Source organism: Tetrahymena thermophila (genome assembly GCF_000189635.1).
Source record: "Tetrahymena thermophila SB210 genomic scaffold scf_8254728, whole genome shotgun sequence".
Taxonomy (NCBI): Eukaryota; Ciliophora; class Oligohymenophorea; order Hymenostomatida; family Tetrahymenidae; genus Tetrahymena; species Tetrahymena thermophila.
In genome coordinates, this window is record NW_002476492.1 from 72,779 (window position 1) to 97,933 (window position 25,155).

At 19.9% G+C, this 25,155-nt stretch overlaps 8 protein-coding genes across 8 annotated transcripts; 6 read left to right on the plus strand and 2 right to left on the minus strand. All coding sequences in view use genetic code 6, as the record gives it.

Annotated features, from left to right (window-relative positions):
• Positions 1 to 151: 151 nt before the first annotated feature.
• On the plus strand, positions 152 to 2,977 carry TTHERM_00835120 (hypothetical protein; the record flags this gene model as incomplete). The annotated part of the gene is made up of 4 exons (XM_001031275.3): positions 152 to 370; positions 599 to 860; positions 2,038 to 2,202; positions 2,304 to 2,977. The coding sequence occupies 4 exons, from the start codon at positions 152 to 154 to the stop codon at positions 2,975 to 2,977; spliced, it is 1,320 nt and encodes a 439-aa protein (XP_001031275.2).
• Positions 2,978 to 5,101: 2,124 nt separating this feature from the next.
• TTHERM_00835130 (hypothetical protein) lies at positions 5,102 to 5,644 on the minus strand (the record flags this gene model as incomplete). The annotated part of the gene is made up of 1 exon (XM_001031276.3): positions 5,102 to 5,644. The coding sequence occupies one exon, from the start codon at positions 5,642 to 5,644 to the stop codon at positions 5,102 to 5,104; it is 543 nt and encodes a 180-aa protein (XP_001031276.1).
• A 6,200-nt stretch (positions 5,645 to 11,844) lies between these two features.
• On the minus strand, positions 11,845 to 12,181 carry TTHERM_000835149 (hypothetical protein; the record flags this gene model as incomplete). The annotated part of the gene is made up of 2 exons (XM_012796461.1): positions 11,845 to 11,993; positions 12,148 to 12,181. 2 exons carry the CDS (start codon positions 12,179 to 12,181, stop codon positions 11,845 to 11,847), a joined length of 183 nt encoding a protein of 60 aa, XP_012651915.1.
• A 300-nt stretch (positions 12,182 to 12,481) lies between these two features.
• Positions 12,482 to 12,907, plus strand: TTHERM_00835150 (transmembrane protein, putative; the record flags this gene model as incomplete). The annotated part of the gene is made up of 1 exon (XM_001031278.1): positions 12,482 to 12,907. The coding sequence occupies one exon, from the start codon at positions 12,482 to 12,484 to the stop codon at positions 12,905 to 12,907; it is 426 nt and encodes a 141-aa protein (XP_001031278.1).
• Positions 12,908 to 15,546: 2,639 nt separating this feature from the next.
• Positions 15,547 to 15,879, plus strand: TTHERM_00835170 (transmembrane protein, putative; the record flags this gene model as incomplete). Its single annotated transcript, XM_001031280.1, has 1 exon — positions 15,547 to 15,879. The coding sequence occupies one exon, from the start codon at positions 15,547 to 15,549 to the stop codon at positions 15,877 to 15,879; it is 333 nt and encodes a 110-aa protein (XP_001031280.1).
• Positions 15,880 to 19,409: 3,530 nt separating this feature from the next.
• TTHERM_00835180 (transmembrane protein, putative) lies at positions 19,410 to 19,838 on the plus strand (the record flags this gene model as incomplete). The annotated part of the gene is made up of 1 exon (XM_001031281.1): positions 19,410 to 19,838. The coding sequence occupies one exon, from the start codon at positions 19,410 to 19,412 to the stop codon at positions 19,836 to 19,838; it is 429 nt and encodes a 142-aa protein (XP_001031281.1).
• A 2,614-nt stretch (positions 19,839 to 22,452) lies between these two features.
• TTHERM_00835190 (transmembrane protein, putative) lies at positions 22,453 to 22,824 on the plus strand (the record flags this gene model as incomplete). Its single annotated transcript, XM_001031282.2, has 1 exon — positions 22,453 to 22,824. The coding sequence occupies one exon, from the start codon at positions 22,453 to 22,455 to the stop codon at positions 22,822 to 22,824; it is 372 nt and encodes a 123-aa protein (XP_001031282.2).
• Positions 22,825 to 23,343: 519 nt separating this feature from the next.
• TTHERM_00835200 (transmembrane protein, putative) lies at positions 23,344 to 23,766 on the plus strand (the record flags this gene model as incomplete). The annotated part of the gene is made up of 1 exon (XM_001031283.1): positions 23,344 to 23,766. The coding sequence occupies one exon, from the start codon at positions 23,344 to 23,346 to the stop codon at positions 23,764 to 23,766; it is 423 nt and encodes a 140-aa protein (XP_001031283.1).
• Between the last annotated feature and the right edge of the window lie 1,389 nt (positions 23,767 to 25,155).

A 25,155-nucleotide genomic window follows, 5' to 3' on the forward strand; every position in this document is an offset into this window, starting at 1 on the left:
TATTTATGTGATTATTTTAATCATTTAATATTATTTAAGTTATTAGATCAATCAAAGGAGGTGAATTGAAAATCTCTTAGTATAAAATATAGTGGCAGCTGATAAAATAAAAGGAAAAAAGAACAAAATATTTAGCGTTAATTACATAAAAATGATGAATAGAAATCTATTTAAGTTGTTATAGTTATCTACAAAGAGCGTATCTTTCAACTGCACCAAGTTGAATTATAAATTTGCAACCTTCCCTTCAAAGGAATAGATGAGATTTTAAAAAAATATGGGCTATAATGGTTTTTAGCCCAACATCGCATTCAAGGATGATTTATATTTTCCTCTTGATAACCCAGTCTAAAGACAAGGTTTGGAAGATGTAATTAAAATTCATTTACTGTTAGTTAAAACTAGTTTGTATTTCTTCTTAGCTTTTATTTGTTGTTGACAGACACATTTATTTTTTTTAAGCTACTTATCTCTAGTTAATTACAATCGATAAATGAACAAATGAATTAGAGCAAGTAAAATAAAAATAAATAAGCAAGAAAAGAAGAAATATTTTATTTAAACAAGATTATTTATTATTACTTAATTAATAATTTAGTTGATTAATCACATCAAGGTCAATCCTAATTTAGCTATTGAAGGAAGAGGTTTATGTACTATTCTTTACATTATTGCTAGAGAAGGAAAGGATGAGCCATTCATTTTCAAAGAATTAGAAAGACATTTATATAAATTTAAGGAAAACCTCTCTCCTCGTTTATCTTTCGGTGGTTTGTATGCCAGTTATAAATCTAACTTAGCAAGTCCTTATTAAGTATCTTTCTTTGAAGACGAGTTTACCAGAAATTCATAATAAATCAGTAATAAATCAATTCGCATAATTGCTACTTTAAGCATTATTTAACAAAAATGGGAGTTTAGAACAAAGAAAACAATTAAAAACAAACGAAAGTCGATTTATTTTTGCATAATATTTATAAAAATTATTTTAAAATTATCAAAAAAGCTACTCTTTCTTACTTTTCTAGAAAGATTTATCAAACTAAAAGAAATTATTTGTTTGCTGATAGATGTTGTTTATAAGCTTAGATTAATTTATTGCCCCAATTTAAAATAATTAAAAAATCTTTTAGCACTCATTCATAGCTAATTAATAGCAAACAACCTCTAATTTAAAAATGTCATTTTGAAAAGTGAATAAACAAATACTTTCAAAATGGATATTTAAAGTAGATGATTTGATATGCTAATTCATAGAATAAACAAAGACTTCTACTGCAAAATTTCTGAGCAAATAAAAGGGCTTGCTTTTAAAATTATTTAGATAGAGAGAAGCAAATAATTTTTAACGAGACTCTAATGAAATAAATATTTTTTTATTTTGAATGAAATGCAGCAATAAAAATAATTAAATTAAATTTCAAGATTTGTAAAAGAATATTTTAAATTTATTCTTAGAGAGGAAGAAGAAAAAAAAATGATATTTATTAATATCAAAAAATATTGATAAAATGTGTAGATCAATCATATCAACAAATATAAACTAAAAAATTCTAACTAACTAAATAGATAAAATTTAAAAACAATAAAATTATTTAATTATTTTTTATTAAAATTAAATGAATTTGGTAAATGTTAAAAAAATTCAGGTTTAGAAAAAAGCACTGATAAAAATTTAATAAAATTGATATACATTTTATAGGGGAAAGCAAATAAAAAAATCTATCTAGTAAAAAAACATCTAATTTAACTGCTAAATGCTGTTTAATCATCTACAGAAATACTTTTCAACAATAAAATGAACTTTTTTAGTTTGAAAGTTTTAAATTTTTAAGGCTTTTTGAAGTAAAACTTAAAATTTTTATGCTATATTTATCAAATATAATAAAGCACTCATATACATTTATATTAGAGATCATTTAAACTTCCCTTATTGAAATTTTCTTCAATAAGAAATTTTAATTCTTTATTTAAAAATGAAAAGATTTATCAAATTTATTAGATTTTATAATTAAGTTTATTATTTTTAATATTTAGATGCTTACGAAGCTATTGAAATTCTTCAAACTATGTTTGAAAATACAACTAAAGTTAATGAACACAAAATTTAGTACTTCCACTAGAGTGTTAAGCCTATTATTGTTTCAAATTTCAGCAAATAAGTTAGACCTTACACCGGTAACCTCCTCAAGCTTTTCATTGGTAAACAACAATAAAAAATTATCATTTTATAATATACTTCAATTAATTTGAGATTATTGACTATTTTTACATATTATTTATATATATAATTTATTAAATAGGTTTGAGAAATATGAACATTTATGATGAAGAATTGCATGAGTTAATTTTGAAGTATTTACCTTACAGAAGAGGTCTCAATAATGTTAAAGATATTGCTGAAGTTTATGAAACTCTTTGCGATTATAAGGAAAAGGGAATACTCAAGTAAAATATAGATGCTCATATTGAAGCCTTGGAAAAGAAATTAACCACAAAGGATGATTGCAGATGGAGATATAATTTGAAGGAGAAGAGATTTTACACTTACGACGAATTAATTGCTAATAGAGACAACTACACTATTAAGGATCAACTTAATCACAAGTATCGTTTCTCTAATCCCGAGCTCATTGAGAAGTTCAACCTCGTGCAATCTGATAAGGATGCTATCAAGGCTGAATTAGAAGCTAGAGAAAGATCAAGAGAATTAGAAAACTTGGTCCTCGAAATGTTCGAATTAAAGAACAGAGGTGAAGTTGCTCAAACTGAAGATAAGAACACTCTTAAGGGAACATACGAAAATGTTATCTTCGTCAAAGAAGGTGAAGAACTTGAAGAAGAAGAGGGTGCCGAAGAAATCGATAACGAACCTGCTGAAGAAGTCGATGAAGGATTGGATTTCGATCTTAAATCTAGCAACAAACCCAAAGTAAAGAAGGAAAAGGGTCAAAAATAAAAAAACAAAAACAACTGATCAAAATGATTTTTTTAATTAATCCGTTTATTAATTCATTCATTTTAAGTTCGGTTTTCTTCATTAAATAAAATATATTTAAAAATAATTAGTTGGTTAGTTAGTTAGTTATTTGCTAACTTAATTAATTAAATCCTTTTTTATAATTTGTAATTTATAAAGCATTTATTTAATGCAACAAAGACTCCTTATAAACTCAATCATTTCTTCATTAGATTATTAAAAGCTAGTTTATCACTTCATTCATTTATTTAAAATTTGTTTATTCTTTTTCAATTAATTAATTTTCAGTAGCTGTTTTAAAGATTTGCTTATAATTTAATAATTTTCTTGTTTCTTAATTATTAGTTTATTAAATTAGAAATAATTCAAAGTTTGTTTATTTATTTATTTTTAATAACTAGTTTTTTAATAAAAATAATTCACCACAAATCAAAAATATAAAAAAAATTTAGCTGATAACTCGAATTTAAAAGAAAATTGTTTAAAATCAATTACAATTTTAAGGAAGATAAGTCGCATTTATATTAATAGCTCTCTCTTTCTCTATCTTACAAAATTAATTTACTGTATAAATTGTTTAGCGTATTTAACTTTTATTTTATAAAAATACTATAAGTCCCTCAATGTATCCAAGCTTAATGATTATAGAAAAATTTCAAAAAATATGAATAAAATACATTAAAAATTTAAAATATAATTACATATTTCTAAATAAAAATGAAAGCAAATAGTATTTCTATTATATAAAAATCATAAGAGACTTTATTTGAAGTTTTTTTTTTAGCTGAATTTACAAAATATATTCGATTTTTTATGATAGAATATAAAGTAATTATTAAAATAACTTAATATTTAGATCAATAAACTAAATATGCTATTAAAAATTCAAATAGAAATTCATAAATCAATAGTTTTTTCTTCATAAATTTGTTCTAAAGTTTCAAAAATTGACTTTATTATCTTATCAAATATAATAGGAAATAATTGAATTTATAATACCATATAAAATATAATTTAAGAGTGTTTTTAAAATAATTCTCAAAAGAGTTAAATTAATTTCAAAAATAATAAAGAGATTTTTAAAGGATTAAAAATATTTTAAAATCAATGAATGAATGAATAAATGCACGTGATTGCTTATTTTAAAAGTAATTATTTATTTGTTACTCAATTCATATCAGGCGTGAATTGAGAGTGATAGTAAACAATTATGATTTTGAGTTAGTAAATGTATTAAACTGAGCTTTCGTTTAGAAACAAATAAAGTCATTATTAGTTTTCAGTATTTGAAATAGAGTAAATGTGGATTAATTTACTAGTCTAACAATTTACCATGTAAAAAGAATAGAAATTAAATTTAAATTTTGATTTTCAAAAATAATAATTAACTTCTTCTACAAAAACAAAAAATTAAATTTCAAAAACTCAAGCTAATTAATTTTTGAGTAAGTAAATAAGTTGCTGATATTAAATACAAAGAAAATATATTTTATAAAATATTGATTGATTGAAAAAGAACATTTGCGAGAAGTCTTTTTATTAATTAATGTATAAATTTTAGTAGCGCATCATGAAATAGACATGGATTAATGTAGAATTTCTAAATTTAACTAGCAGAGTAAAAATTCTAATTTGAAATATATAAAATGATAAAGGAGAAACTAGAAAAGATAGTATAAAAGGTGATTAATACATAGATTATATTTCATATTAATATTAATTACTTAATTACTCAGAAATAATAGATAGACTTGTTAGTTTTTTTTAATATTTCTTGATTTATTTGTTTGTTTGTTTGTTTTAAGATTGAAAGTAATATAAATTAATTCCAAAAATTAGCAAAACTTTAAATAGATAGATAGACGTAGATTTTTTAAGTCTATAAACTACATAGCTACTGATCAAGAATATCTTATATTTAGTTTAATAACTAAATTAGAATATTTAACATGATTGTTTATTGGTTTGTTTCCCTCAAAATATATATTTGTTTAGTTATTTATTTATTTAGTTAGTTAGTACAAATTTTTCACCATAATAAATAGTTAATTTTATATAAGTAGTAATTATATTATTCAATCTGTCTTATTTATTTATATATATTTATATTTATATCTAATATCACATAGCTTTTAGCAACATTTTTCTTCTGTAGAATTTGTTTGAGTGGTATTCCTTGCTGTATGTGGGTAGTTATTTAGTTATTCTTTAGTTCAACATTCTGGGTTACTTAAGATTTTATTTAAACAAGTTGTTTATTGTTTCTCTTTCGTCTTGAGAAGTCCCCTTTTCATAATCATTTGGGTGAGATACATATTCTTCACTGGAATCTTTCTCCTTATCTAATCCCTGGCTGTTTGTAGCGAAAGAATTTGCCTTCTCTACTGCAGAAAGCTGGTCAAATAATTGGATAAGCTTGTTTTTGCGCTTGGCTAGAGACTTTTTGTTGTGAATGACCAATTCTCCCCTGCAAAGTTTGCATTTGCAAACATTTTAACAAGCGTAGCAAACCCAACAACCTTCTTTGTAAGAACCATGGTAGGTAAAATCAGGATCAAAATTCTCTTAGATGCATTTCTCACAGAAAAAGTTACGACAACGAGTTTTGGTGCACTTAGCAAGATTTTGAACAGTCATTTAACACAAATGGCACTCCGACTTCATTTCTTTTATCTTCTTTTATCAATGTTATTTGTTTATTTTTTTTCCTCTTTTTTTTATTAATTAGTATTTTATAAATGTTTTCTTTGATTTTAGATATTTTCTTAATTACTTTTAAAGTTAGTTGTATTGTCAAAGATTTTTAATTTATTTTTGCAACCCAAAATACACACACATAAACACACACACAAACATTATTCATTCATTTATTTATTTAATTATTCATAAATTCATTTATAAATTAATTCATTCATTTTTTTCTTATTCATATTTAGCTGTTTATCAATGCAACTAGCTAGCTAGCTAATTTCTTATAATTAAAATATCGAGCTAAATAGTTCTTTATTGTTTGATTTCTATTATTTATTTATTTATTCTTTTAATAATACATAAGCTAAGTAGGTCTATTCCTATTTTATACTGCTACTACTATAGCTCTTCACCTATATAATTATAATCAGATTCACCTTCTATTAATTTAATAAATTTAATCATATTGCTTCTATCAAAAATATTTGATGGAATGATTAATATTATTTAACAGCCTATTTATTTTTAATAAAATAGTATTATTATTATAAATAAAATTTATGTAAATTCTTTATCAAAAGCTATTTTTTTAGATAAAACAATTTCATTTCATTAATTTTTTTTTACCAATTTTTCATAAATATAATTTTTATAACTGCCTTAGATAAATAAATAAATGATTTTAAATATTTAAGTTTGGAATTTTCTATTCTAAAATACTATTTAAGGTTTCTTTTTCAATTATTAATCAAAAATATAAATTTAATTAAAAATTTCTAATAATATTAATTAATTTATCATATTAAAAATAAATTATTTAGCTAAAACAAAAATTGACCAAAGCAGATAGATAGAAATATTATTGAAGTTAATAATTGAATTAATACATCATATTTCTGGTATTTATTTTGTTACAATTAATATGCTGTTTAATTCATAATTATAAATTTAAATAAAATCAAGCTATAATTTAAATTTAATTTAACTTTCTTTTATCATATATATATATATGATTGATTAATTTGATTATATTAATTAGACTAAATAATTCATTTTATTTTATTTTTATCTAAAAACTATGATTTTATTTTTAATTTTCTTTATTATTATTCAAATTAAAAAATTTTATTTTTTAATAAAAACAACATTTTTCTTTAATATTTCAAATTTTTTTGTGAAAGCTTGCTTTTTATTTAATTTATATCTAAATAAATCTTTGAAATTAGTTTTTATTTTATTTTTTTTAATGTATATTTTTAATGTAATCTCTTTTTATAAGAATAGTAAGTAATTTATTGTTTTAATTATTTTATTCATATTTTTTGATAACATCTTCAAAAGAAAAAATTTATAAATAGTTATCTATTATTTTTTGAAAAAATGAACAATAATACAAACTAATTTGCTTAATATTATTTTATTATTTTCAGATTCTAAAATTACAAAAATGAATATTTTATTTTTTATGAAAATATTTATTGTATACTTAAAATACTTTTAATCATAAACTTTTCTAATTAACATACTTTAGATAAATTTCGTAAGTTTTTATTCCACATCAAAGCAATTAAAAATAGTGATTAAGATTTTTTAAATAAGATTTCTTTATCAATAATTTCATGAAAAAAAGATTTTTTGGTTTTATCAGTTGATTTTTTTATACTTTTGATATAAAAGCTTCTCATATATTTATTTTAACAAAACATAGTAAGAAAATAGCAATTAATAAAAGTTTTGATAGTTTTTGGTAAAATTAAACATTCATTCATTCTGGGCTCATTTTAGATTAATTCCTTGTCTTATTTCACCACCTTCGTAACCTGTGACCTATTAGAAAAAAAAGTTTAATAATAATAAAATAAATTAAAAATAAATAAACAGAGTAAAAAATTTTATTTTCAGTTGTATTTTGATGAGTATATCAAAGAAAAAATTTGAATTAATTAGTTATTTAGTTAGTTAATTAATTAATATGAAAAATTGAAGAAAAATTGTGAAATAATAAGAAATTAATTAATATTAAAAACACAAATTTAAAATCAAAAAGTAAATGAGCTAAATTTATAAACAAACATACAAATAAATAAAAAAATGTATATATATTTATATAAAAGACAAGCATAATAAAAAAATAGAAAAATATAAAGCTAATAAATAAATAAATTAAATGAGTTAGCTAAATTGTTTTAAATTCATTTTATTATTTTTCTTTAAATCAAAGTTACTTACCTTATACAATTAAATAAATCCTAAAATAAAGGGAGATAGAGATAGAAATTGAAAAATAAATCATATCTATTAAATCAGTTGTTAATAAATTTATCTTTAAACCATTTTAATATATCACTGAGTGTCTTATTTATTTATCTTTTATAAATAAAAAAGTTAAAAATAATATTTTTAAAGTAGTTTATTTGTTTGTTTGTTTGTATGTTTTTTAAATGCAAATTTTGCTAAATTTAATTGAAATAATTATGAAACTAATTTTAAATAAATTTTATGATGAGGATAATAATATTTTTTTAAATTCTGTTAGAAAAAGTAATTGAAATAAATAAATAATTTAATAACATAGCTTATAATAATTAATTAATTAGAAATGAATTTGAAGATAGCTATCTATACCTTACATTCTATGAATTGGGACAATAGTTTTTTTTGCTAAATTCTTACTAAAAATTTGTCAATATGATGGCTTAATGGAGCAGACAGAATGTTTGCTATGAATATACCCCAAATCCAATGAAAATCGACTCTTCCATCATTAAAAACACTTTTGTGAAGGAGATTACTCATTTTAAGTTGTTGTCTAACACTTAAACGAAAACCAAGTAGGATATTTTGAAACTTATACAACAGGTTGCTTAAATGAGAATTAATCTTTCACTATACATGCTAAAGTAATATCTATTGATAAATAAGTCAGCTAGGTATAGTGTTGATAGATAATTATTAGTAGTTAGCTTTTCATATATCTTTAAAATGGCTATCAAATAAAGTTATTATATATATCTATAGTCATTTATTTAATCCTTTATTATCTTAAATTAAACATATAAAAACTTACTTTATAAATTATTGTGCATATTGACTGGCTAAACAACTAAATTTTCAAAAATGTTGGTTTGTAAAGTGTTAAAGTGTTTTTAATTTTTAAAGCAAACAAAAATCTAAACAAAAAAGTTGATTTTTGTTTGTAATATACTATGGTTTTTGTAGTGAATATGATATAAATCAAAGATTTTTATTTATGTTTTTGATACATAAGATAAATAAACAATAATTAGTATATAGATAGTTGCAAGTAAAAATATGAAACGAGGAAAATTTATTTTTCTTCTGAGTGAGCGATACAAGATTAACTAGTTCTTTTAAAAATAAAACATATCAATGAAATATAAATATATATATATTCTTATAAAAAAACTATATTTAGCTTTTTCTTGTTTAATTTTTAATAATAAATACTTAATTTTTAATTAATTAATTAATGAATTATCAAAAAGACTTTTGACTTATTTCTGTCAGAAAAATAATTTGCTTGATTAGATATTTATTTTTTTTTATAGATAAAATGTAACTAAATTTATCTGAAGATAAAATGAGGACGGACTAGAAAAACAAACAATATTTAATTAAAATAATTACAGGTATTTTTATACATTAATTTTTTCTAGAATCCTTCTATCTATTTTTTGTTTCAGATAAACTAATTAATATTTTATCTCTTAAATTTATATTTTTCAGAGTAAACATATTTCTTTACTGATATAAATAATTTAAATTATATCCTACCTCTACAATAAAACATATTAATAAAATAAGGAATAGAAAATTAACATTTTATTTATTACATATATTATCAATTTATTTTTATTAAACAAATATTTTTATATTTATTTTACCAGGATGGATCTATCTATTTTATTACTAATAATTTAGAATAAATTATTTTCTTTTTATATTTATTATATTATTAATATTTGATATGAATTTAATTTTATTTGTAATAAAAAATATCTATGATAAAATAAATGTATTAGCCTTAAAAAATAAATATATTAGTTTATATAAAAGCATTGAATTGATAACAATAACCATCATGCACATCTATCTATCTATCTTTTTAAAATAAAAGAAAAATGCAGTCAATATTGAAAATTTTTTGAATTAGAAAAGCTTAATTTTTCTTTATAAAAATTTAGATATTAATATATTTGATTATTTTAAATGCATTTTTTATCAACAAAAGGTATATTACTACTCTCTAATAATTATTTCTCTAGTAGGAAATTAATGAATATTAAGTATAATAATAATAATATAAAAGGGTATCGAAATAGGTTTCGAACCTGAACAAACTAAAAACAAAAAATGTTTAATAAAATATTTAATTTGTTTTTTAATGAAGAAATCTAACTGAATTTTTAATCAAACATTTAATTTTTAGAATTAAGCATTTTTTTAGTTTGTAAAAAAAAATTAATTCAAAATTAAATGTTTGATAAAAAAAAGTTAATTACTTCATCAGAAAACAAACAAATTAAGTCTTTGATTAAACATTTTTTGGTTATTTATTTTTTTCTTTTATCGATCAGGTTCGAAACCTGCTTCTAAACCTTTTTTTTATTTCTTTTAATTTGTTAAAAATTTTAATAAATAATGTTTATTATTTTACTAAATAAATGCGTATTCCTAACTCAATAAATAACTATCCTAGAATTGTTAAATATTTAAATCTTAACTCAATTAATTAAAATACAAATTTAATATATTTTTAATATTACTTTATTATTGTTACATAATTAATTATTATTCTTAAAATTATTCTATATTTGTGATAAAGAGCAGCAGGGATATTAATTTTTTAAATGAAAAATGGCTCAATAGTTTTATAAAATCAAATATAAATAAATAATTAACTTTATATCAATTTATTTTAAATTATAAAATAATTTTGATTAGTTTTAGAGCTTAACCAAATAAATTAATTGCTATATTAAAGTGAGTTATTAATCGGTATTAAATATTTTTAGTTAGTTTAAATAAAATTACATCAAAATTTTTTAATTATTTTGTATGGAGTAATTAATGTTTATTCCTATATATTTAAATTTTAATTAATATTATGTATAAAAATAAAAATCTATTTCTCAAATAGAATCTATTGGTAATTTTAATTTAAATTGATGTCTTATTTGACTATTTTGAAACAAAACTAATTTTTGTATTATTTATTAATTTATTACCCACACTTGTTTATTTTCTTTTCTAAATTTGGATTAAATATTAAATTTTGCATATGTTTTAGTAAAAGAAAATAATTACTCTATGGACTCAGTTTCTATCAGAAAGATTAAAATAGACCATCATAGTTAGAAAAGCAAAATAAAATAAATGTAAAATGATATACTTTTAATTAATTTTTAATAAACAATTATCAAATAATATTTTATATTTTTTTAACAAAAAAATGATGATTTAATTAAAAAATCTATAACTTAATATCTAATTTGTTACAAACTGATTTATTTATTATTTGATTTCCTGAAAAAATAGCTAATTTAATTTTGTATTTTCCTTTAAAAGAAATCAAAAATAAGATAAGTCCTCTTCAAGAAAAATAAGTCATATTTACTAAATTTTATAGACACTGAAAATAAATAAAATCTTCTTTACTCGAAAAAGTTCGAATCATTTTAAGTTTTTTATCAATTTTCTTTATTTACAAAATAAATTTGTGTGGCTCTTTTCAAATATTTTGATGGTATTATTTTTAAAACATGGACAGATGTTATTCAAACCAATTTTGAGTATCCTTTTTAATTATTTATTTATCTATTTTGTATTACTCGCATACTATTAAAATCTGAATCAATATTAATTACATTCTTTCAGATAGATTGGATTAAAATAAATTGATTAAAAAAAGACTTTAGAGTATTCATAAGATTAGAAAAATACTTCTTCGCGTTTTCTAGAAATTTAAAATAGAATATAAAGCTCTTAGAATTATTCATTATAATTTCCTAAGATTTCTTTGAAAGAGTAACAATAAGTAAATAAATATGCCAATTAGCTTGAATAGATTTGAGCACATTAAAATAAGAATTTATTTTCAAGATATTTTACCAAAGATAATTTCACTTTCAGTAGTGGTTTTTGTGGTTTACTCAATTTATTAATGATTAATTAAGACTTTTTTCTTATAAAAGAATTATTAGATTTTGAAAATCAAAGATAAAACCAAACAGCAAATTAGTTTTCCTTTTCATGTAAATAAATATTAGAAATCTCTATTTTACTAGAAACAATTTTCTCTCTTTAGCATAGATAAAAAGCTTGAGTATAAGAAAAGTTCTATATTTAAATATCATCATAATAAATAATGTAAAAGAATCTAAAAAATAGCCAAGGGATATATTTCTTTTTAAATAAGTTTATTTTTTATGACAAAAAAATATTTTTCTGCTTACTTTTGATTGATGAATAGATCTAATTGAAAATCATTGGTGTATAGTTATGTTTTATAATCCTTTGGATATTTATAAAAGATGGAAAACTTTAATCTTTTTATGATTTTAGTCAATTAACAATCTAAAATTAATTTCTGATTGATAAGAAATATTCTTATTTGTTGTACAATCAAATGAAAAATACAAATTCTTATATTAAATTAGATCCTTTAATCAAAAGATATTACAACTATTATCGATTAAAATTAGAAGGCAATCACTCATTTAATTATAATTCAATTAAATCTAAAACAAACAAAGAAATAAAAAATACAAAAGAAAGATTGACAAAAAAATGAATAAAATTTTATATTTAATTCCTGCATTATTGTTAGTAGGAGCTGGAATTTTATTGATTCAAGGCAATTAGAATAACTTATCTGCTGATAATGATTACGTTACATATGGTTAATATTTAGACTGCATGACCGAAAAAGTTTTTCACAAAGAACCTTGCATGGAAACTGATAGCTTCGTACAAACTAAAGAAAAGGCTGTCTAATATTTAAATACCGATCCTATTTGTCTTGCTTATGCTAAATTATAAGAAAGATATTTTTACTTAAATATAGTAGATACTGCTCCCTTAAACTATGACTAATTATACTAGAACTGTCGCGCTAGTCCTGAATTTTTAGCTATCGTTCAATAAGACTATGACTGCCTTTACACTAAGTTCATTGTTCCTGAACTCAAATTGTGCAGTGGCTTAAATCTTTGAAACAAAAATAATAACTACACATCTATAAAATATTATATAAAATAGTAAAACAGTGTTAGTTAGCTAGCTACATATTTTGTGATTTGAATTTTTAATAAATAAATAAATAAATTGTTACTTTTATTATATTTAAAATATATTTAATATGATCTATCAATTACTGCAAAATAATGCATTAAGTAATTAGCTTAAATTCATTCAATTAATATTAGCTTTTATATTAAATATCGCATTTAATTAGTTAATTATTCTTTCTGGTTGATAAGTAAAATCAAAAGCAAGTAATTAATCAATTAATTAATTGTGTTTTTTTTCAGATTTAAGGTGATTTTTTAATTTACAAACTACTATTAAAAAATCTTAAGCTTTTTTTCCATTAATTTACTTATATATCTGTCAACATTTTTAAACAATTAACTAACATCCAAATCTTCTTAACACAACCAAAAAAATGGACAAAAGTGTGTTTTTAAATATCTTTTGAGTATTACTTACTTACTAATTAAATTTATGAATCACTTTTTATTTATTTTTTTTAGCTTTTAACATTTTATCTTAATTTTTTTATTCTTCATTTTTCATAAAATTAAAATTAAATAAATCTTAAAATATTAAAATAAGTATTTATTTATTTATTTTATAAAAATTAAGCAATAAATATCTAATGAAATCTTCTGCTGATAAATTTATGGACAAAGATATTTTATAGATTGGTATCTAATTAAATCTTTTGTTAATAAACCTGAATTCTTAGCTATAATCAAAGAGGACTATAATTGCTTATACTAGAAATATTTTGCTTTTGAATACAAATTATGCAGCGGTTTAAATATTTGATATTAAATATAAACAAAACTGTTAATCTATAAATTATTATATAAAATATTTGATCTATATTTATAAATTAAATAACTTTTTTACATCTAAAAATACTAAAATTTATATAATCTAATTTTAAAATATAATGTGTTTAATTAATAACTTAAAATTGATTAAATATAAATTAACATTGACATTTAACATAAAATTAGTACTACTTTCTTATTAATAATTAAACCAAAAATTAGTTAGTTAGTTAGTTAGTAATTTTAAATATATTTTTAAAAAAGAAAGATTTTTTTTCTTGAAAAAATAATTTAAAAAAGCCTTTTTTTTAATTAATTTATTTAAATAAGAATGAAAATTAATGAAAAAATTGCCTACATTAAAGTTAAAAATGTTTTTGTTAACTATAAAATGTTTTATCAACTTTTATTTGAATTGTGCTAGATAGATTGAATTTTCAAATAATTATTTTAAAAATATTTTCTATCCTAGCAAAAAAATTTCTGAAATATCTATCTTATTTTCTCTTTAAAATTTATGAAATTTAAAAAAAATTTGCTCTCATTTTACTAGAAATATTCATTTCAAATTTTTTAGTTTAAACAAAGCCACTTTTTTTAATTTATGGTGTTGAGTTAAATTCTTTTGGGTGTTAAAATTCAAAGAAAGATTTTTTCCTTTTTATTTGATGTCCTGCTTCATCTATGGATTATTTAATACTTCATATGACTTAAGTCTTTAATCGGGAGTACCTTCCTACAATCCGTTCTACTACTAAATTATATAAAGAGAGACATACATTCTTACATCATAATCAATCAGATTTAAGTTTTTTAATTAAATTTCACTTATAGGATTTATAATGTAGTTAGGAAACCTCTCATCCCCCTAGTTATACCAAAAACAAGTTTATAATTTCCTTAATTTTTATAAATGTTAAATTTTGCTTAAAAGAAAGTAAGAAATTTCTAATTCAGTTTATTTTTAACTTTCCTTCAGACTAATTTTGATAATACTACTATCAAAATTAATTATCAAATCCAAAATATTTTCTTTTTGTAAAAGCAAAGAATCAAGAAATTATAATAAATTAGTCAATAATTAAACAAAAATGTTTAAAATTAAAAAATCAGTTAAATTAAAACAAAATAAAATTATAATCAGAATTAAAAAGCAAATAAATTAAGAGAATTTTTTAATTTTAATTTATTTTACATTAAATATGAATAAATTATATATTAAATCAAATGAAAATTGTTAGAGACTAGTGCTTTTGCATAAGAAAAAATTCACTCTAACACTTCTATAATTTTATGTGCAATTTTACATATCGAAGAGCATATTGTTAGAGATTGAGAATGATAATGAAGAAAGAGTATGAAATAGCATTAAATTTTTTGATAATCAAATTCAAAAATTGAAAACTAAAAAATGAGTTTTAAGAAAAAAAAAATCAGAATCAAATAAATTAAATAAATCTTGGTATTAGGATTGATTATAGAAGAATTTAATAATAGATATCTAATGAAATCTTTCGGTTATTAATTTATCTTTTTAATATTATTCTATATATTAGTATCTAATTAAATCTTTTGCAAATAAAAGAATTGAGATTAGATTTTTTTAGACATATTTTTACCCACTATTTTTGTTAAAACTTAAAATCTAAAGGGATAGATACTAAATTTAAATAAATTGATTGTTCTAATGAGGATAAAAGGTTTAATTTAAATACATATTTGGTTCTCTAAGTAAAGAAGTAGAAATAAATAATTTAATATAAAAAGATTAATTCAAAATAAAAAATCAGAGAAATGAATTTGAAAATAGCTTTACCATACATTTTATTAGCTGGCACATTAGTTTTCTTTGCTTAATACTTAAAAGAAGTAGTGCAATATCCAAGGTTATAAGAATAAAATGTTTGCTATGAATACACCCCAACTGCCATGACATTTGACTCTACAGTCATTACAAATACTTGTGAAGGAACCTATTCGTTTGAAGTTATTGTTTAATACTTAAACAGAAACCATCAAAGACACGACAAGACTTACACAACAGACTGCTTAAAATAGAATGAAACTTTCACTATTCCTGCCTACGAAATATCTATCGTTAGATAAGTCACCTAGGTTGAATGTTGACTAATAAATAATTGGATCTATTAATTAATATATATTTAAAATGACTATCAAATATAATTATATAAAATCAACTTTGTCATTTATTGATTCCATAAATAATATCTTATATTAGCTATAAAAAATTGTGAAACAACAATATTTTAATACATACTCAATCAGCAACTAAATTTTTTTAAATATCTTGAAACTTTTTCATACATTTTTAAACTGAATTTTTCTCTCTCAATTCATTCTTATTTTAAATTTAAATGATATCCTCACAAAAAAAAATTTTTGTCTCTGTAGAAAAATTTTAAAACTATTGAATGAGATGTGTGAGGGAATCAAAATTTTATTTCTTCTTATTGATTTATATCGATGCTAATATGAATCTAATATAAATACTAATTTATCCTTTGCGTATATAAAATTAACTAAATATTTTGAATAAGCGATTTAGTTTTTTTCTTGTTACTCATTTTTATAAAATATTTCTTTTATAATTTATTATAAGTCCGTCTAAGTGATCTAATATTAATACTCAAATTCATCATTATACAAAATCTTTATATTTGTTTATAAGTTATTAATTAAATCAATATTATTTATTTATTTATTTATTTATTTATTTATTTATATTTTAGGAAAATCAGCATTGACTTCTGAATTTTAAAATGTTTTATTTTGTTTTTTACAAAATTTTGATTATTTGTTATGAATGTTTAAGACTATTTAATTATTTTTGTGAATAGAAGTGAGATCAAAAGAATTTATTAAGTTTTTAATATAGATATGGATGGATGGATGAATGAATGGACATTTTGATTTATATAAAAGTTTTAAATTATTAATAAAAAAACTTTTACAATAACTTTTCTTGGTAAAAGAAATATATCAATAACAATGAAAGTTGTGTATTTTTTGTAAATTAAAAAGCTTAATTTATAAGATTGAAATTCTGATGTTTGGTATTTTCTTTTCTCAATTTGAATATATTATTCTATTTTATTTCTTTCTCAAGAAAAGTAATGTGATTTATTTGAAATAGGTTATTATTATATCAGTAAGACTAAAGTAGATCATTAAAATTAATTAAGATATCAATCAAAAAACAAATAAACTTAAAAAGCAATTTATATATTGCTGATTAATTCTTTCCTATCCAACAATTATCAAATAAGAATTTTTAAAAAAAAAAAACTAGTTAAAAAATATTTAAATAAGAAATTCGTTTTAAACTGACAAATGATTTAATTTAAGAAAAAATAAATAGCTGATCTTTTTTCAATTAGGATCATCATAATTTTTCTGATAAAGAAATATCAGTAATAACATAATAAATTTTTTCAGAAAAATATAATCAATCAATTTTATTTTTTCAATTGTAACATAAAAGCATTAAAGGAAATTGTATTAAACTGAATTTGTTCAAATCTATCTTTTAAATTTTTGATTGATCCTTTCAAAATTTGATAAATTTAGTAGGTTTTTATATAACCATATTTTGATAGTAATATTGAATAATAAAGATTAAACTAATTCTGAATTATTTCTTCTTTAATTATTAAGAAAAAATTATCTTGTTCTTTTATTAAAAAAAAGTTGTATTTATTTTATTTTTTCAAGTATTAGCCTTTAAATATAAAAATATTTGTTTACATAAAATATGTCATCATCATTATTGTAATTATACTGTTTTCGAGGTTTTCGAGAGCTGCTAAATTTAACGACTAGACACATCTTGTTAAAATAAAAGAAAAAATATAGTAGATATTAAAAAAAAAAAATTTTTTTAATAAGAAAAGCTTAGTTTTTATATTTGATTATTTTAAATAGGTAATTTATCAACAACTGAAGTTATATATTTAAATTTTAATTCAATTAATTAAACTAGAAATTTAATTTATTTTAAAAATTATTTTATCATTGTTACATAATTAATTATTATTCTACTGAATTTGTGTTAAATAATTTGGGGATATTAAATTTTTAAAATGAATAAGGGCTCATTTAAATTAAAAAATCAGTTTAATAAATAATTATTTAACTTTAAATTCATTCATTTTATAATATAAAATAATTATTATTTGTTTTAGAGACAAATAAATAAATAAATAAATTTATTTATATATTTATTTTACCAGAGTTATTAATTGTTGTTAAATAAATAAATATCTTTAGCTAGTTTAAATATAATTAAATGAAGCTTTATTACAACTAGATAATTTTTTATGGAATAATGAATATATTTTTAGTTAATATTATCTATAATAATTAAAATCTATCTAACAAATATAATATATTAGTAAATATATAAATAATGTAAATTAATGTCATAATTGAATCAAAAAAAACTCATTATTGTATTAACTATTTATTTATTTATAACTGTGCTTGTTTATTTTCTTTTCTAAATTAATAATTAATTTTACTTTGTTGTTAAATAAAAGATAAAAATAAATTCTCTAAGGACTTTATTTCTATTAATAAGATTAAAATAGATCTTCTAACTTGTATAATAATGATAGAAAATTAAAATAAAATAATTTTAAAATGATATCAGTTAATAAATCTTTAATTAACAATTATTAAATAATTTTTTTATGTATTTAAATAAATAAAAAAAACCTATCACTTAAAACTAATTTGTTACTCACTGACTGACTGAATGACTGATTGATAATTTGGTTTCCCAATAAAATAGCTAATTTAATTTTCTTATGAAGACTTTAGTAAATTAAATTCTTATAAAAGAAATCAAAAAGTAAGATTAATAAATACTCAACTTGTGAAAATTCTTAATCATCCAATTTTATTTTTATAGATGCAGAGAATAAAATCATATAAACTAGTATATGTTCTAACTAAAGATTTTAGTTTTTATCAATTTTTTTAATTTAAAAAATAAATTTGTGTAGCCTTTTTATTATTTGAAGTATTATTTTTAAAAGATGGAGAGAGGTTAAACAAACCATTCATTGATTATCCTTGCTATTATATATGTTTTTATTTATTTATTGTCTATTTTGTATTAATCTCATATTCAATATGATATTCTTTTATATAATTTCGAATTGGGTTTAAATAAGGGTTGGATGTGCTTTTAGAACTCCAATATAATATACTGTAAATTCTAATTAATTAAGGGCCACCCGCCTCCTAAATTTTTACCCTTCCTATTTGATGTTTTAAAAAAAATATTTTTCTTCATTTTTAATCATAGATAGATCTAATTGAGAAACATTGGTATATAGTTATGTTTGCTTTTTGATCTTTTAGATGTTTATAAAAAAGATGATAAATTTTAATCAATTTAAGATTTTGTTCATTTAATAATCTAAAATTAATTTCTGGTTGAAAAGAAATATTCTTATTAGATGTATAATCAAGCAAAAAATGCAAATTCTTATATTAAATTGCATTATTTTAATTAGAAGATAATCATCGTATTACAAATAATATCTATTAAAAATAGAAGAAAATCACTCATTTAATTATAATTCAATTAAATCTAAAACAAACAAACAAAGAAAAATAGATACATAAAAAAAATGAATAAAATTTTATATTTAATTCCTGCAATATTGTTAGTAGGAGCTGGAATTTTATTGATTCAAGGCAATTAGAATAGCTTATCTGCTGATAATGATTAGGTTACTTTCTCCTAATATTACGACTGCATGTACGATAAGAACGTTTATCACAGAGATATTTGCACATAAACTGAAAAATTCCAATAAACTAAAGAAAAAGTTGAATAATATTTAAATACCAATCCTACTTGTATTGCTTATGCTTAATACACTGATAAGGTATTTGCCTTAAATATTTTAGCTACTGCTGCCTTAAACTAAGACTAATTATACTAGAACTGCCGCGCTAGTCCTGAATTTTTAGCTATCGTTCAATAAGACTATGACTGTCTTTACACAAAGTTCATCTCTCCTGAACTTAAATTGTGCAGTGGCTTAAATCTTTGAAACAAAAATATATACCAAGCATCTATAAAATATTATATAAAATAGCAAAATATTGTTTGCTGTATATATATTTGTGATTTGAATGTTTCAAAAAGTAAATATTTACTTACTTTTGTTAAATTTGAAAATATATAATCTGATCTAATTAAATACTGCAAAAAATAATTTATTAAGTAAATACCTTCAATTCATTCAGTTGATATTAACTTTTATCTTAAATATCACATTTAATTATTTTTCTGATAGATAAGAAAAATCAAATAGCAAGTATTTAAGTGTGCTATTTTAAAAATTTAAAGTTATTTTTTAACTAAGAAATTGCTATAAAAAAATCTTAAACTCTCTTTCTATTAATTTACTTAAATATATGTTTACATTTTTCAACAATTACGTATTACCTCGATTCTTGAACCTTATAATTTTGAAAAATTTGGAATTGAGAAGTAAGGTTTTATTTTTATAAAAATGCGTTCTTTTTAAATTTAAATGGTATTCTCACAAAAAAATAAACACGGTATAAAAAAAATACTTATTGAATAAAATATGAGAATCCAAAAATTATTTTTTCTTTCTTGTTTAGAGATGCTAATATGAATAATAAGTTATCCTTTATGTAAATAAAAGTGTAAATAAATAAATAAATATTCTGAATCAGAGATTTTGCTATTTCTTTGCTTACTAATTTTTTTAAAAAAATTCTTTTATAATTTATATTAGTACTCAAATTTATCATTATACAAAATCTTTATTAATCATTAACAAAATCAATATTATATTTTTATATTTTATAAAGTCGACATACTTTCCTAAATCTTAAAATGTTTTTTTTATCTTTGCTAAAAGTTCAATATTATGTATTTGTATATATATATACGCATATCAATATGTATAGGTATGTGTGTGCATATGATATGAATGCTTAATATAAATTTTATTATATTTATAAATAGAAATTATTTTCTATAGAATTAATGAATTTAATTTTCAATATAAATACCAGATATATTTTTGGGTTTATATAGAAGTTTTCAATTAAAAATAAAAACTATTTGCAATAATCCAATTAATATGTTGCTAATTAATTCCTATCTATTGAACAATTATCAAAAATGTTTTGACAAAAAAATATAAATTATTTAATAAATCTATTTTTAATGACAAATTTGTTTTAAATTGATGAATAATTTTATTTCAGAAGAAATAGTTATTTTAACTTAAGACCATTTTAATTTTTCTGATAAGGGGATATCAGTATAAAATATTTTCTTGAGAAAAATAAATTCAATTAATTTTTTCAATCGTAACTTAAAATAAAATAAATTAGACTTAATAGATACAAATATTTTTAATTTTTTATTGATTCTTTCTAAATTAGATAATTTAGTGGGATTTATAAGAATTTTTTTATATTAATTATGCTAAATAGTTAAGATAAAACTGAATATGAATTCCTTAAAGTTAATTATTATGAAAAAAATATCTAATTTTTTTATTAATATTTTAATTTATTTTATTTTCTCAATTCAAAATTCGATTTTATTTCTTTTTCAATAAAAATCATGAGTTTTATTTGAACCATTTTATTATTATATTATTAAGACAAAAATAAATCATGAAAATTAATTAAGATATCTATGAAAAATCAAATAAACTTAATGAAATTAATATATTGCTAATTAATTCCTATCCAATAATTATCAAATATGTTTTAACAAAAATTAAATATATATTATTAGATAAATCCATTTTTAAAGACAAATTTGTTTATTTTAAATTGAAGAATAGTTTATATCAAAAAAAATTATGATTTTAATTTAGGATCATTAGAATTTTTCTGATAAGAAACAATATTAGCAATAACATATTTTTTTGAGAAAAAATAGATACAATTAATTTTTAAAAAATTGTTACTTAAAATAAAATAAATTTAGAATGAATAGGTTAAAATATTTTAAACTTTGTATTGTTCCTTTCTAAATTTGATAATTTTGTGGAATCTATGAGAATTTTTTGATAGTAATAATGCTAAATAATAACTATAAAACTGATTATGAATTCTTAAAACTAAATTATTATGAAAGAATTATCCTAATTTTTTAAATTATTTCAACATTTAATTAATTTTATTTTCTCAATTATTTTATTTCTTTCTCAATAAAACTATTGTGTTTTATTTGAACAAAATTATTATTATTTTAGTAGACTAAAATAGATTATGAGCATTAATTGCTATATAGCTGAAAAATTAATAAAATTAATTAACATATTTCTCATTACATTATTACCTTGATTGTCGAAATTATAAATAATCATTTTTAAAAGTATTTTTGGTTTTAAAGTTCTAATTGAGAAAGTTTGGTATATATTTTTAATTCTTCATTCTCAGATTCTTAATTAAATATTTTTATTTCAAATTTCAAAATAAAATTGATTTGTAAATCCAAAATTAATATCTGATCAATAGGAAATAGTATGCTTTATGATTGAATGAAACTAAGAATAGGGCAGATATTTAAAAAAAAGTGAAGAGCTTATTTAGCATATTTTAATTAAATCTAAAATAAATATTAAAAAAAAAAAGAATGAATAAACTTTTATTTTTAATTCCTGCCTTATGCTTAATTGGATCTGGATTTTTATAATTCAAGGTAATTAGACTAACTTATCTGCTGATAATGATTACGTTACATTTGCCTAATACAACGACTGTATGACTAATAAGGTTAATCACAGAGAACCTTGCACAGCTACTGCCAATTTCTAATAAACTAAAACAAAAGTCTATTAATACTTAAATACCAATCCTGCTTGTATTGCTTATAGTAAATACGTTGATACAGTGTTTGCTTTAAATCAATTAGATTCTTCAGCTTTAAACTAAGACAATTTATACTAGAATTGTCGTGCTAGTCCTGAATTCTTAGCAATTGTTAAAACTAGTGATTGCCTTTACAATTAATTCATTGTTCCTGAACTCAAATTGTGAAGCGGTTTACATATTTGATTAAAAATGAGTGAATCAATTAATAAATAATAAAATTATTATTTTTTTATTAAATATTATATAAAATATATATTGAATATTACCAATTTTTTTTATTGCAAATAAATAAATAATAAAACAGTTACTCTAATTCCTTATTATACTTAAATCCCAGACATTTTTTACAAGCCCATTCATTTAATGCTTTAAAAAAATGGTCTTAATTAAAAAGGCTTGAAAAATTGTCGTAATTTATGAGGAATGACGGTATTGCCAATTTTAATTTTCTATGTATGGAATAGTATTAATTGTATGTCCAAAATTAATTTCTGATCAATAAGAAATATAATCATTTAATCAAAAGAAAAACAGGCAAATAATATCAAGTGTTTGTGTATTATAAAAGACATTGAAGAATTACCACTAACACCAATTGAAAAAAGAAGTCAATCTCTAATATTAATATAATTTAATTAAATCTAAAAAAAACAAATACAAAAGAAATAAAGAAAGAAAGAAAGCATGAATAAATTATTGTTATTAATTCCTGCCTTGTGCTTAATTGGAGCTGGAGTCTTATTGATTTAAGGTAATATGACTAACTTATCAGTTGATAATGACTATGTTACATTTGCCTAATATGAAGACTGTATGGATAAATTCGTTAATCACAGAGAACCTTGCACATCATCTACCAATTTCTAATAAACTAAGCAAAAAATTTAATATTTCATGAATACTAATCCTGATTGCATTGCTTATGCTAACTACTAAAACACAGTATACGCCTTAAATGAATTAGATACTGCTGCTTTAAATTAAGATAATTTATACTAGAACTGTCGTGCCAGTCCTGAATTCTTAGCTATCGCTAAAACTAGTGATTGCCTTTACAATTAATTCATCGCTCCTGAACTCGAATTGTGTAGTGGTTTAAATATTTGATGCAAAATAAATGAACGAATAAATAAATAAAAGTTTTACTTTTTTAACAACTATTATATAGAATAAAATATATTTAATATTGCATTTTTTTATATTTTTTAGTGAAATAACAAAACAATAGATAGATATATATAAACTTTAAAAAATCATACAAGCATCTAATTTTATCCAATAAAGAATAAAGAATGTATATAGTTATAAGGTAAATAAATCATTTAATTAAATTTAAAAAGCAAATACTTACTCTTTTTTAAGGAATGAAATTTAATAGTAAAAAATTTAATATTTTAAATGAATTTAAACACTAATTTTTATCTAATAAATATTATCATTATTATTGTAATCTTAAATATCCTTTAATTATTTTCTTTATAAATTTATTAAGCTTTTTGAGCAACATATCTCCATAAATATAATACATATAAAAAAATAATAAATACCGTCAATGCTTGCGATTAAGGAGAAAATTAAAAATAATTTCTTATCAGTATTTTTCTCCTGATTTTAATTTTTATAAATAGCATTTTTATTTTCGTTTTTTGATTCAAAGGAAATCTAATTGAGAAAAGAGGGTAAATAGTTATAATTATTTAATATTTAAATCTTTTTCAATATCTTTCTAGATGGCGAATTCCCAATTTAGATGATATATCCAATTTGATAAATTAAAATCTGATTGATTAGATATTTTTTTTTGATTTTTAATTTTATCAAACAAAAATTTTCCAAAAGATATTTTGATCATACAATTACTAATCTTAATTTATAAAAGAAAAAAATCACTTATTTAAATAATAATTCAATCAAATATAAAAAATTTATTTTCAATTCATTCATGCATTATGTTTAATTGGAGCTTGAGTTTTATTTAATCAAAATAATTTAATTTATTTATTTAATCCTAAAGATAATGTCACACTTACCTAATTTCATGAATGGGTAAAATTAATTGATTGATTAGAGAGATAATTTCTTATTTTATGTTTTATCAAATAAAAATTTTCTAAAAGATTTTGCTGGTCATACATACAATAACTCATCTAAATTTAAAAAAAGAGAAAGTCCTCATTTAAGTTATAATTTAATCAAATCTAAGCAAATTAGATATAAAGAAAAACGAATAAGCTTTTATTTTTAATTACTGAATTTTTGTTAATAATAGCTTGAGTCTTTTTTTGAATCAAGGCTATTTAACTAACTTGTTTAATGGTATTTAGTTTTAGTAGATTATGTACTTATAACATTAATAATTCATATAGATGATCAAAGAAATTATCTCATTTGCGTTAATGTAAGTGCTAGCAATATTTTACTAATTTTTTCTATTTATATTAGTATTTTTTCATGGGGAGGGGAGTTTTTGGTGATGTTCCTATAAAATTAAGGAAA